Genomic DNA, 13,014 nt, shown 5'->3' on the forward strand with positions numbered 1-13,014 from the left:
ATTGGGTAGTACCGATCCATTTTTAATTAATCTGAAAATCACACCGATAATTAAAATGATCCAGGGTGATTTTCAGTTTTTAAACCTTTTTTCCTTTTTTTGAGATTCTAATTTCTACACACTTCATTCCTTTCTCTGGACACTGCACTACAAGCCAGAGGTGCCTCGGGTTGAGGCTGGCAACACCACAAATTTGGAGCAACCAATGATAACGGCCAACAACCCATATGCGGGGCGGATGAACCAAATATACCGCAACAACCATATTGGCATAGGGTTTTTGAGGTTTCTCTAAAATGTTTGTTACCAATGGCCTAAGGTGTTACAAGTGTCTGTTTCTTCTTTGATAAACTCAGATCTTACAATATGCCTATTTTCCTGTTAGTTCACTTGTTTTAAAAGATTGTCTGGAGAATTATAGTGATGGAGATAATTCTATCAACCGTGAAATAGAGTTCTTAAAGACAAGATTCCCTCACTTATGCTGATGCATTTTACCCTACACACCACTCAATGATCAGAGCTTTTTTTTGGTTCATATGCCTCATGGATGTTGGAACCACAACCAAGCAGGCAATTATAATAACCTCTTTCAAATAGTCAAGTCCATCTGATAAGATGTGCATTCTCCAGCTACACATTTGTCAAATTGCATTTATTTTTAAAGATCTATATATAACTTTTCAACACTAGAGGTATATTTGTCATCCATCAAGTAGAGGTCTTAAACTTCTACGTATTCACTTACACCGATATGCTTAACCTGCCTAACGAACAAGTTGAAATACGGATTTAAAATCCTATGTCTTAGTATTAGAATCCACTAAAGCTCAGTTTCCAAATGGATTACATTTAGATATTTTCTGGGCCTAACATACATTAAAGGTAGAACAGAAGGGTGATTTAACTTTATGGACCGAAGTCTACTTTTATATTATATACCATAGTTCATTTTCGGAATTTAAAGCACATTTCATACCATGTAATTTCTCTATCCTCTAGGCTCCTCGCTGTCTTGAAGGGTTTTCTTCAATTCTCTATTTCTTGATGGCTCTTAGGTATTCATGCCAATTTAGTTTTTTAATAATCCTTAATCCAATATAGTATTTGAACTAATACATTTGATTATTTATGTGTAGTTAGCTGTTTTACCATTATTAAAGAGGAAATTTTGGTATACATGTGTAGAAGTCATACTCAGAGTGGTATAGAGGATAAAGGGCATCTGTATAAGTGAGGAAATCTTGGGTTCAAGACCTCTATTTGACGACTGATACAAGTATATATCGGTTATTGTAATTCTGTGTCCTGACCGGTAGCGAGGACTATGCTCAAAAGTTTCTTCCTTTTATTAATTCCAGCAGCTCAGCTTTAAACTACCTTTCCCATCCAACACAGAGAAAGGACTAATATATGAAGTTCATCCAATTAGAACAGAGGTCCAGTCCGTATAACAAATTGCTTCTTGGTCAACGTCCTCTGTCTTTCCTGCTTTCAGCAGAGAAGTCTTATCTTTTACTCCTGATATTAACCTAGGTGAATGCTTAACATGTATTGTTTTTCCTAATTAGAGCCCTGCCGCAGGAGTTCATGTCAGCGCTCCATTTGTGGCCTGTGATACGTTTCTTTATATAGGGCCGCATGAATGTGGTGAGGCATTCTGCCCACTAGAGTGCACCAGTCTGCTTTGGAGATGTGTGCCTTGTTGCTCATTCTGTCAGCGAAACCAATGAGACGGAGCCCTCTGACTTCTCTGTAACCACCTGGAAGCCCTTGACGCCCCGCTGGGGTTCATATCCTCGCTCACTGAGCAAACAACTGATAGCGGCTGATGCCTGGTCAATCCGGGTCTGTATTTAGTAGGAGTTAATTTTCCCTGAAACAGCAAGTTCGCACTCAGTGACTCTTGTGGGGCTGGGCTCAGGCAGCAAGTATCTTTTGCCCTGCTTGAGATTAAGGGAGTTACAGCCCTGGGGCTAATACCCCTCCAGTGCTTAGTGCACAACAAATATTTACTGGCATTGCTTCTGGCACCCTAAGTCGGGACCTACAGTCATTACCGTGCTCTGCGCGCTCAAATCTGTCTGGTCACCCCAGATATGCTCTTTTCCTTGTTTGAGTCCTTGCCTCTATTGCCTGGTATTGTGTAACATACAATTCATAATGCAAGAATACCAAGAGGATGAGTCCATTACAGTCCTTCCCTTAGATGATAACTTCTACCAGGCGGTTGCCTCTGCCATGGGGCCTTTTGAGAGGCGCCTTCTGCAGCTGGCGCATTCATAGGTAGGTCCCTTAGACTTGCCCATGGTGAGTCCAGCACCCTAGGTGCTTTTCAAGAACCTAAGCAGTCTCCTCTGCAACCCCCACAAACTTAACCCAGACCCTACCATGGACCTCTGTGCATTTGATAAACTAAAGGCTTTCCTCATGTGCACTGTTAGGACGCTGTAGGCGCGCCGCCCAAGCTCCCCCCCGCCCCCGTTTCCCTGTCACCGGAGGAGGATGATGATTCCCTCTGGAATACCAACGATGAAGTGGGTCCCTCTAAGCCCTGGTGCCCTTCCCCTGTCGCATCTTCAGAGGTCCAGGCCGAAGACGCCACCGACTGCTGGACCCTGGTGATTTGGTGCATCCACGATCTGCAGAGTGTTTCCCATCGACAAAAGTAAGAAACTATGTGGCAGGCCGATTGCGGAAACCCCCCCCCCCCCCTAGCCGGCAAAATAGCCCTTATGCCAGAAATAGATGTTAGATGTTAAGATGGCCACTTTCCTCCAGAAGTATATTCGGGACCCCAAAAAGGGTAATGACAGATCTTGAAACTCCTATCCGGACAAGTTATTGGCTATTGTGTCCCCTTGTGAAAATTCTAGAGCTGGCCGAGGAAATCAATGCTTCCGCTGCAGCGATCGCCCCAGAGTCACGAACTGGCTGGGTGCAACATGCAGTAATTCTCCTGGGGAATGCCAATTGTGCATTGTCAGCGAAGAGACACCAGTCCCTATTAATAAAGGTGGATCCCAAATTAGGAGATTTGGCGATGCGGGTGCAGTGGCGCAAGGAGGGCTTTTCGGGGAACCTTTCATTAAAGAGTTAGGCAAAGTTGTGGCCACCTTTACATCTCTCGACAAGTTGCAAGCCTCAGTTAAAAAGATCTTCCACCCGGCAGAGGGTGCTCTGCCTGCTGTTTTTACAGACAAGGCCCACCCCTGGGCTCTCCCTGTGCCCAAGGCTTCTGCAAAGGGGTTAAACAAATTACATATCCTCATCAACTGCAATACCAATAATGTAAGTACCACCCCTTGTTTAGCGACACACTGGATTGAAAATCATCATTCAATAGCACAAATTAAATTCCAAATTATTGAAATGGTGAAGATGAGGCCAGGTTTGGACATTAATAAGTGCTTATTACAAAGAGAAACATTCTGGATGAAACGTTTAGGCACATTGAAACCGCGAGAACTTAATGACAGATTAGAAATGAGTTGTTTCCTTTAACATAATCAATCACATTGATGATGCTTAGACTTCTTTTTACAAAGATGAAGCAGTAGACCCATGTTTGGAAGGTACGTCTTACACATTATTCAGTCTATGGACACTTTCCTAAACAATCACTTTTTTCTTTCGTCACTATGGTGGTTTCTTTCTTTCTTATTTTTATTTTTTATTCCTTATTGATTTTTTTCATTAAAGACCGGTGCCTGACAGGTAATTTCCTTAAGAGCATTGCCGAGTTATTGACATGTTTTGACACAGAGTATTGATGCGGTGTACAGTACCTATGTTTCCTCAGTATTTCATATACAAGATTGTATAATTTTTGTAGTACTGGAGAGGATTGATTTCCTAGGAGGTATAATGATATATTATAGACTCAAGCTGTGATGTATCTTTGTTGTTTATAGGTTAGTATTTAAGCGTAGACCGTTTTAAGATGGCCGCCATGGTACTAAAGAATATGCTTCCAATTACATTGCTGTTCCATTTGGACTAAATGCGTATTGTGTGGAAGCAGTAATGGTAGAATAAAACTGCTAGATACAGTTATCACCAATGCATTTTGTGTTTCAGTCGACGGTAATATATCTTTTGAATTACGAGGACTACTTGTTTAGAATGATGTAGGAACGCTCCCCCGTCACGTGATCGGGTCTCGGTAGTCATTTGGAGTACAGCGGAGATTCTAATCGGAAAGCGCTGAATTTGGGAAGTGTATGGAGAGAAGAAGACTGGTAAGCTTGGTTCTCAGTATTTATTGACGCAGGAAGTAGGAGCTTAACTTTATTGTTAGTAGTAAAGAGTAGCGTGTTACTCACAGTCGCTCTTTTTGTTTTATGGGTGCCGTATTGTTAAAAGGACGAGAAATTAGTGTAAGAGATCTAATTGATGGCTGTTTTTGTCTACACTTCGAGGTATTGACAAAGGGGCATTGGCTCATAGTTTGATCATTTATAGAGCAGATCATTCTGAACTGCCAGTGACATCTCCGTTTATTTACGTTTAAATTCAAAGGTATGGACTATTTAGATTGCACTGGGCATTGTTTGTTGGTTTATTGGCAAAAATTGATAATGAATATGTTTCAATTCTTTTTTTACAGCACAATAGCGACATTTAGGATTCCATATGTTGAATCTGCTTATGAGTATTCCACTGAGTGAGTATAGTTTATCTGACGTTGGTTTTAATTTTTTCTCTTTATCTGTTTCGACTCATTCTTGTTGCACTCTCTTTATCTTCACGCAACAGATATTATTATTGTATCTTCATCATTGGAGATATGTAGTTTTTTTAACCCATACTACATTTCGTACATGGGGTTTGTTGATGACTGATTCATATCAGTGTACTTTTGTATAATTATGCTTTGTTAATCTTATGTTTTACAATGATGCTTCTGGTGAAGGGACATATTGAGTCCCGAAATTCATTGGGCTCAAGTCATCTGTGAAGTATAAAATATTGTGATGATCAGAGTTTATCGAGGAATGTATTTGTATATATTGTTTAGTAACATTTATTTCTATGGCTGAAATTGTATGGATTACAAATTGAATACAAACAAGATGAAAGTTGTTTTTGTATGATTATATTGTTGAAGTGCTTTCGTTAAGATTAGGAAAGGTTGTATATCGCATAAAGTTGTGCTTGCCTGAGTCCAGCATGCATGTCTGGATACTGCCCCCCCTACCCCCCATTCATTTATGTTTCATGGTGTGAATGGGTACACACCGTCAGGCCCAGCACACTGATCCATCGAGCAGTTAAACATTGGAATTATCAGTAGGAACAGGTGCGCATATCTCACACTCAGCATATTAGTACGATATATCAACCATCTGTGTGGCACCAGATCAAAACTCCTGGCCGATCTAGCCAAAGATTTTTGTGCTTTTTGCCTATCCCACAATGTGTCGGCAGAATATCTCCAAGGGCACTCTAACAAGGAGGTGGGCGGTTGTTTGAGGTAATGGCCGGACACGAGACTGTGGCAACTAGACCTGAAGGTCTTCAGAAAATGGGAGGAACGCTAGGGGCCCATTCATGGCAGACATTTTTGCTCTTGGCTGGACCATCAAGTGGGCAGATATTTCAGTTGCAAGCTGAACCCACTGGTGGCGGTGACGGACCCCTTTCTTCAGAATTGGTTGGCAGAGAAGGCGTACACGTTTCTCTCATTTACTATGATCATGCTACTCTCAACCCATTTATAAGGTGTCAACAGGCAACTATGGTCCTGATCATTCCGTTTTAGAGCGCTTAAGTTTGGTTTAGTTTCTTCTGGAACTTTACTGGGATTCTTCAATCCCACGCGCAAGATCTGTGCAACTTAACTGTTAATTCTATAAGAGAGAATGCCTCTCATGGTGTGGCAGATTACAGGGAATACTGGTGGATCCCAGGGCTTTCACAAGAGGCTGAAAGTATGATGGCCTTGTCTGATGGAACCACCAAAGAAAACAAGTCTGCTGTTCCAGATGGGTTCATTGTTGGCTTCAACTCAGTGAGGATCCCTTTGGGTGTGAGGGTATCCCTGTCATGTATTTCTTGGCCTCTGGCTTCGCAAGGCCTGGCATATCGAAGGATTAATTCATATTGATCGGCCATTTCAGCTGGCCATTTGCCAATCCAGGGAGTGCACATGGGGAGCACCCGCTTGTGTGCAAATTAATGAGAGCGATTCGTTTGGGGCAGCCCCCGGAGCCAAGGTATTCATCCCTGTGGGATGTCAACAAGGTGCTTCAAATCTTCAAATCCAGGCAGCGCAATGATTTTTTTTTGTCCCAGAAAGATTTGTCTGTTAAATTGGCAATGATGTTATGCCTAATTTCTTGTCGTAGTCTTTCTGATGTGAGGGCACTTGACATTACTGGTCGGGTTTTTACCCCACAGGGGCTTACTTTCCATATTTCCCAAAGAAAAAAATTCAATGCAAGTGTTATATCTTATCCGCCCTTTGAGAAATCCCTCATGTTATGTGTGGAAAAGAATCTGACAGAGGACGTCTGCTCCCCAGTGGTGCGGTAATTGTTGATAGCATAAAATAAACTTTTCAAAGTGGACTCTTCTCCCACCATTGCTTGATGGATCCTTTGGGTCATGCATGAGGTGGGTATTGATGTGTCGCATTTCGGAGCTCACTCTTTAAGAGGGACTATGGCCTCCAAAGCCTTCACTCTAGGGGCTTGACTAGATGATTTTCTTAATGCGTCAGATTAGTCTTCGGACCGGTGATTGATATGGCATCTTTGGTGGTGGACAAGCTTTTAACTAGTATAATCCTTGCCTCTCGACCTGACGTAGAATAAAAATGTCATAACTATCGTAACAGAAAGTTTCAATTCTATTGAGGACACTGAGACAAGGATTATTCCTGCCCAGGTTTCTCTGAACTTCCCTCCCTGTTTGGCTTCAGGAAAGATGTGGTGGAAAAGACTTCGGTCCTGGTTTTGAGATATTCGTAAGTTTTAAGTATAGGATTGATGACTTGAAGTTTGAGGAAAATGTATTCTAGGACGTGAATATTACTTGCATTGTGTATTGTAGTTTGAATGTCATTTTTATATAGGACAGCAGAGTGACAAGATGTTGTTTTTCCTGAGTTCTGACTCGACCAAAGGAGATTAAAGAATGATACTGGAAGGTTTTGGTTGCACTCAAGAAAGAGAACGCTGACCAGGACGCAGTTTGTTATAGGGAGTTGACCTCTGTTCTGATAGAATGAACTTTATTACTTTTGTAGTCCTTTCCCGGTGTTGGATGAGAAAGGTAGTTTAAAGGTGAACTGCTGGAATGAATTAAAGAAGAAAGTTTTGTGCATTAGCCTCACCTCTGTGTCCTTAATAGAATTTAAACTTTCTTTTATGATAGCTCAGACATTTCTTATTCTGTACGCAAGCCTTTTTAAAACAAGTGAAACTAACTAGAGCACTAGAATTGCAATTTGAGAAATGTGTTGCAGAAGAATGTACATATGATCAGAAGAAGTGATTTGTTTTGAAAATGTTTTTGTAGTTGCCTGTTTGGTTGAGGTTTCAACATGGACGAGGCTAATATATTGAAATAAAAAGTATGTCTTTGAAAGGCACCAGTAGCTGGTACAGGTAAAAAGTTATAGATGAAAATGTATATAAAAGAAAAGTTGCGGGGATGCGGGCGTGCTTCCTAACCGCTGGTGGTGCACATTGCTTAGTGCCACCGCTGCCACTATAATATTAAAGTATATCCCTCTGCTCCTTTGTGAAAATAGAGAACGGAACTCGAAGTCACGGAAGAATGATAGCCTGTTAAATGGATCAGATCTCCCCAGGCACGAGGACACATCAGAGTAGCGGTTCGGCATTTGCAACTGCCTTTTTCAATCTGACCCACGCCATATTGATGCTCCATTTAAATAAAAAATTAGTAGACATAAAAAAATGTACTACCCCCTCGCAGCAGTATAAATGAATTACGGAACGTGTACCACATAGGGAGATGTAAAGTATAAAACATATAAAATATAGATTGATGGTTCCTCAGTAGTATGTATTTCCACACCATATACTATGCCTTTTAGGAAAATTGTTTCTGCCAATCAACGTTATGCAATTTTAACCCTGTTCAAAGAAGGGAATTTAGACACTTTATTCCTGGTTAACAGGGGTGATGTGCACAGAGTTTTAAAGACCGCAAAAATAAGGTCCTTGAAATGGGAATATTTTTTCGGAGCGGGAGGGCATGCAGAAATGGCAGATTTCCTACATCGTGTTGTTGCAAAATAAATATACTGCACACATAGTAGCATCCTTATGATCCAACTCTGTATGTAATGTGAGATGTTAAGCTGGTTATCGGGATGGCCAATAGAGTTTCTTTGAGCTTCTGCAGGGTCACTGGTTACTCGTAATAGTCTACCCTTTGGTCTACATTATATAATTGAAATTCGCTATTACAGTTTTATAAAGTGTTTATCTGTTTAATGTTTCAGTTTCTAGATACAACAAATGTATGTGTTTGAACTTTACTGTGACATTTACACTTTACACTTATGTACAGTTTTTACGTTAACATTATTTAAAAATATCTTGCTATGCAGTATATTTTATCAGGTCTCTGCAGCATGTTTATTAGGGATTCAAGCATTCTTATCATTGCAGGCATTTTGTTGTGACAGCAAGGGACCGTTCCATCTGCATACCACTTAGGAACCGTGGCGTGTACACTGTTGACTATGCTTGTAAACTAGTGTAGGAGTAATCAACTGATAGGTTGAGGTGTTTTACGTTTCTGAGAGAGCGTGATGATTATCCCAAGTAAGGAGGGACACTAGTGTGAGCATATCTGATAACTTGAAAACTTTCTGTATATATGCTTGAATTCATGTTTCTTGTATTCTAACCTATCTAGTACCTCAGGGCAGAGAGACGGAGTGGCTTTTCGGGACAGAAGCGGGTCGGAAGCAGCTGGCAAGTAGTGCTAGTTTCAGGCGCCTCATCGTTGTGGCTTTGCATAGAGATCAGCTGTATCAGGGAATGGAAGGCATCCAGGCGGAGCTATCAGCCAAGGTCCTGGAGTTGGCCCCGCGAGGCCTGCCTGACAATCATCAGGTAACTGCAGGCCTCTTTCTGAATGTGTGTCATTGGGAAACTTCTCATTCCTACCAGATAATGAACCTTCAAAACATGTAATATTAGACTTGCCTGAGTCTGGCAACCACTAATGGGATTGTGGATTCCATAGGGGCTCCTCAGTCTATGGACAGGTCCACTTAGGAGCTATTGGGACATACTGTATGCTCGTCTGTTATGTTTATGTGGTACATGTATCCCTTTCTCTCATCTAGTACCTCTAATGTCATTAAGTGCCTCCTCTTGATAGGACTCGTGGTTCAGTGGACTACTGCAACCACTGCAAGGATCTGTGTTTGACTTGGGGTCACCGGTAAGAATCCTGTTGAGTTCACTCAGTGTTTTACAATTTTGCTGTTGGTGACAATATAGATCTGCTAATTATCAATTGCAACAAGGCACCCCACATGTGTATGTGCACTATACAAATATGCCAGGAATAGCATGCTTTGCCTAACTTCTTGTACAACCTTTCTGTGTTCTCATTGGTTGTGGAAGGTGCCGGTGTTGAAGGAAAGTGAGATCTTCCCAGCTTTCGGCATTGTGTCTGAAATACTCAAACATAACACAATTTGAATAGATACATTTTTTCACCCTAATAGACACAAATATTTTATTTTTGACTCTGTATGTGTCTAGTGGAATATAATTCAAATATTCTTCTAGTGTGTAGATGAAACTAAGGATTTTGCTAGTTCTTGTTTTATGGAACTATACCAGTCAATTAGTAATATGCTTGCTTAGAGCAATCTTTTTGTTATACAGTAGTGCAAATTATAATCAATACATGCACCACAAAACACAAAAGCAAGAAAAACAGGTAAAAACAGCACAAATAATTGTAAACCACCAAACCAGTGTATCCATGTCTACGTTCCACCATTTGTCTAACTGTTCCCTGCAAATAAGAAGTGTTGCATTCAAATATAATTTCGTAAAACTATTACTGGCACATGTTTCAAAAGTACTCCATGTACTAGTTTTCATGTGAATACGTCAGCTCAATCTCAATCAAATATAATCCTAATATTGTTCTTCATCCAGATCATAGTTTTAAAAAATATATATTTTCAGCTCGGCAACAAAATTGATCAATTCCTCCCCCAAATAAAAAAAAACTGCTCTCTGTGATTGTTATAGTTTAACAATAACAGGTACCTGAACTCTTTTGCCAATCTCTGGACGAGGGTAATCCACTTTTTTTTTCTCCGTTCATCATGAAATATCTAGAAAGCAGAACATTTTTGAGTGTTTCAAGTGACCGTTAATTGCAATATCTGTATCTAAGCATTTTCTCTACCTTTTCTTCAGAATGTTTAACATATATATTACAATGTTGCATATCCACATTGTCTACAATAAACATGCTTTTGATTTTAGGTTTCTCAAGGAGTTTGATTAAGTGTTTGATATAGTTTTATGCTCAGGGACCTTCGATTAATTAAGCACTCTATTTGAAGATATTCAGAGCAAATAACCCTTTTCAGAAGTTAGTTAATCACAGGGACTACCAGTGGAAATGCTGTTAGAGTACTTTTTACATGAACACTGTGTAGCCCTACCTGGAGGCCATTGTATTTCCTAGACTTAGCCTGGAAACCTGACTAGTACGTACTTCCACGTATAAGAGAAAGCCAGATTATGCCCATGGAAGTCTATTGTGAATATATAATAATTTGGTATCCAAAGTAAAGCTCCGAGTTTATGAAAACTAAAAAGGATACCTAGCTTTGGAAAGAGGTTTATGATTTTAAATGAATGAACAGCAAATCACCATTTCCCAAAAATATGAGGGAAGCTAAAGAGATTAGGCTAAGACACATAAATGAAAGAACTAGCTAGGTTGTGGTCACACCAGAGTACTCCTACTTGTTTAATAGCAATGTGAAATGTATATTTTTATTATGTCTCCATGCAGGTTCCATTTCTCTCTGCTAGCAATGATCTTGGCATGCGGACCGTGCACCACCGTGGTATCAGCCCCCAGAGTGGGGAGTATGTGATTGAGGATGTCAAAGGTGAAGGGCCTAGCTTCTTTCGACGCTTGATATTCCTCAGCAACCGGAATGTGGTACAGTCAGAGGCTCGACTGGTACCAGAATCTCCCTGTAAAGGTGAGCCATAAGCACCTAGTGACACCACCATTTACGCTCTTGTTGCTTGAACATGAAATACCTTGAAAAACAAGAAGTGTGTAGCAAAACAGGAACAGTTTGTTTAATTAGACAGAGCGGCTGGGAGAACAGTTACAGGGGCAGGGTCTGAGGACTGTCAATTTACAATCAGTCTGCAGCCTTCTTTTATACACTTTATTGTAGGTAATAAAGAATTTCCAGTGATCCATGTCTGGTGAGGAATGTAAGTTGCTGCCTTTGGAATCATAAATGAATAGTGTAATGGAAAGTATGTTGATGGGCCTCTACCTTGCATGGACCTAATGTGGCCAATGGGTAACCTGTCCAGATCACCGGCATAAGGAACGCGTGATCGCTGTGTCCTGATTGCCTATATGTTCCTAACTCATGTGGGATCTGAATTTATGGTGTTTTAGGAGCGCACATACCCCTCTGGCCATGTGTGCTTTATCAGGGTCAATCTCACTTGAACATTGTAGCATCGCTGCACATATCTATGGGATTGATCAAAAGGTTTCCTGTTTGTGTGTTTGTCTACTGGCTACGTGCCACTCCAGCTATGACCTACCTATCTATCAATCAGTGACCTTAGGCCTAGGTCTCGGAGCTTGCCTGACTACTTATTTGCAGGTCAGGTTGAGTTGGAGTACACAACGGGTGAATTCGTTAATAAAGACGCAATTTCGTTCTCATAAGTGGATGTATTGTTTTTCATAGCATCAGCATTTTCCATATTAACACTCTGCAGGTCTTGAATCATGTAGCCTGGGCAGGGGCTCGAGCTACTTGCTGATAACATCTTTTTTTAACTTTATTTCGGTTTTAAAGGCACAGGTAGTAGAAATGAGGCCCATAATAATTCAACTATAGATGGCACAGTGTGTGATGTTTGCAATTATATACTTTGTTGTGAACTTTAGCCAATATCTTTTCATTTCCATAATTTCCTCCACCACTGGGTAATCATAGGAGTTAATGGTTGCTTCCACATATGAGCTAAGGCTAGTCATCTGCTAACAGGAAATGTGACATCAGTTTCTCCTTTGGGGTGATTAAGGGGTATATGTTGATTTCTCTTGGGTCTCCCATTAATCGTAGCAGTTGAAGCGGCCACAAAATTGCGATCACAGATTTATTTTATTTATTTATTTTATTTTATACATTTGTAAGGCGCACAGCTACCCAAAAAGGGTTTCCCGGCGCCGAGACACAAGACAGGATAGGTGTAATCAAATGAAAGAAGCAGGATTTATTTCTCAAACAACCAGGTCTTTATGCTTCTCCTGAACATGGCGTAATTCTCCTCCTTGCGGATGTGGGGAGGGAGTGTATTCCAGAGGGTGGGTCCCAGGTGTGAGAAGGACCTCCCACCCATTCTTGCTAGTTTAAACCTGGGCACACAGAAAGTAGCTTTTAGATTGGGAGCGTAAATTTCGATTAGGAAAGTAAGGGCGGGCCAATGCTTGAAGATATTTTGGCGCCGTACCAGCTTTAATCCTGAACATATAGCTCAGAGCCTTGAACCTGATCCCGTTCTCAACCCTGAGCCAATGCAGGTCCCTCAGGTGTTTGGATACCCTGGAGGATTTAGGGATATTGCATAGTAGTCTGGCGGCTGAATTTTATACCAGTTGCAGTCGCCTGATTACTGCCTGATTTGAACCAAGGTACAGGATGTTGCCGTAGTCAAGTTGAGAAGTTATAAGGGCGTTGACTACGGTCTTTTGGGTAGCGGAAGGCAACATCCACAGGATTTTTCT

At 40.9% G+C, this 13,014-nt stretch overlaps 1 protein-coding gene across 1 annotated transcript in view; it reads left to right on the plus strand.

Moving 5' to 3' along the window:
• Nucleotides 1–13,014, plus strand: part of METTL13 (methyltransferase 13, eEF1A N-terminus and K55) — a 104,746-nt gene that overhangs the window by 14,701 nt on the left and 77,031 nt on the right. The window contains exons 3-4 of the mRNA XM_086957641.1: nucleotides 8,899–9,098; nucleotides 11,038–11,233. Of these exons, the coding sequence (XP_086813767.1) occupies nucleotides 8,899–9,098; nucleotides 11,038–11,233 (396 nt within the window). The remainder of the gene's footprint in view (nucleotides 1–8,898; nucleotides 9,099–11,037; nucleotides 11,234–13,014) is intronic.

The sequence above is a fragment of the Lissotriton vulgaris genome, chromosome 1_1, assembly GCF_964263255.1.
Source record: "Lissotriton vulgaris chromosome 1_1, aLisVul1.2, whole genome shotgun sequence".
Classification (NCBI taxonomy): Eukaryota; Metazoa; Chordata; class Amphibia; order Caudata; family Salamandridae; genus Lissotriton; species Lissotriton vulgaris.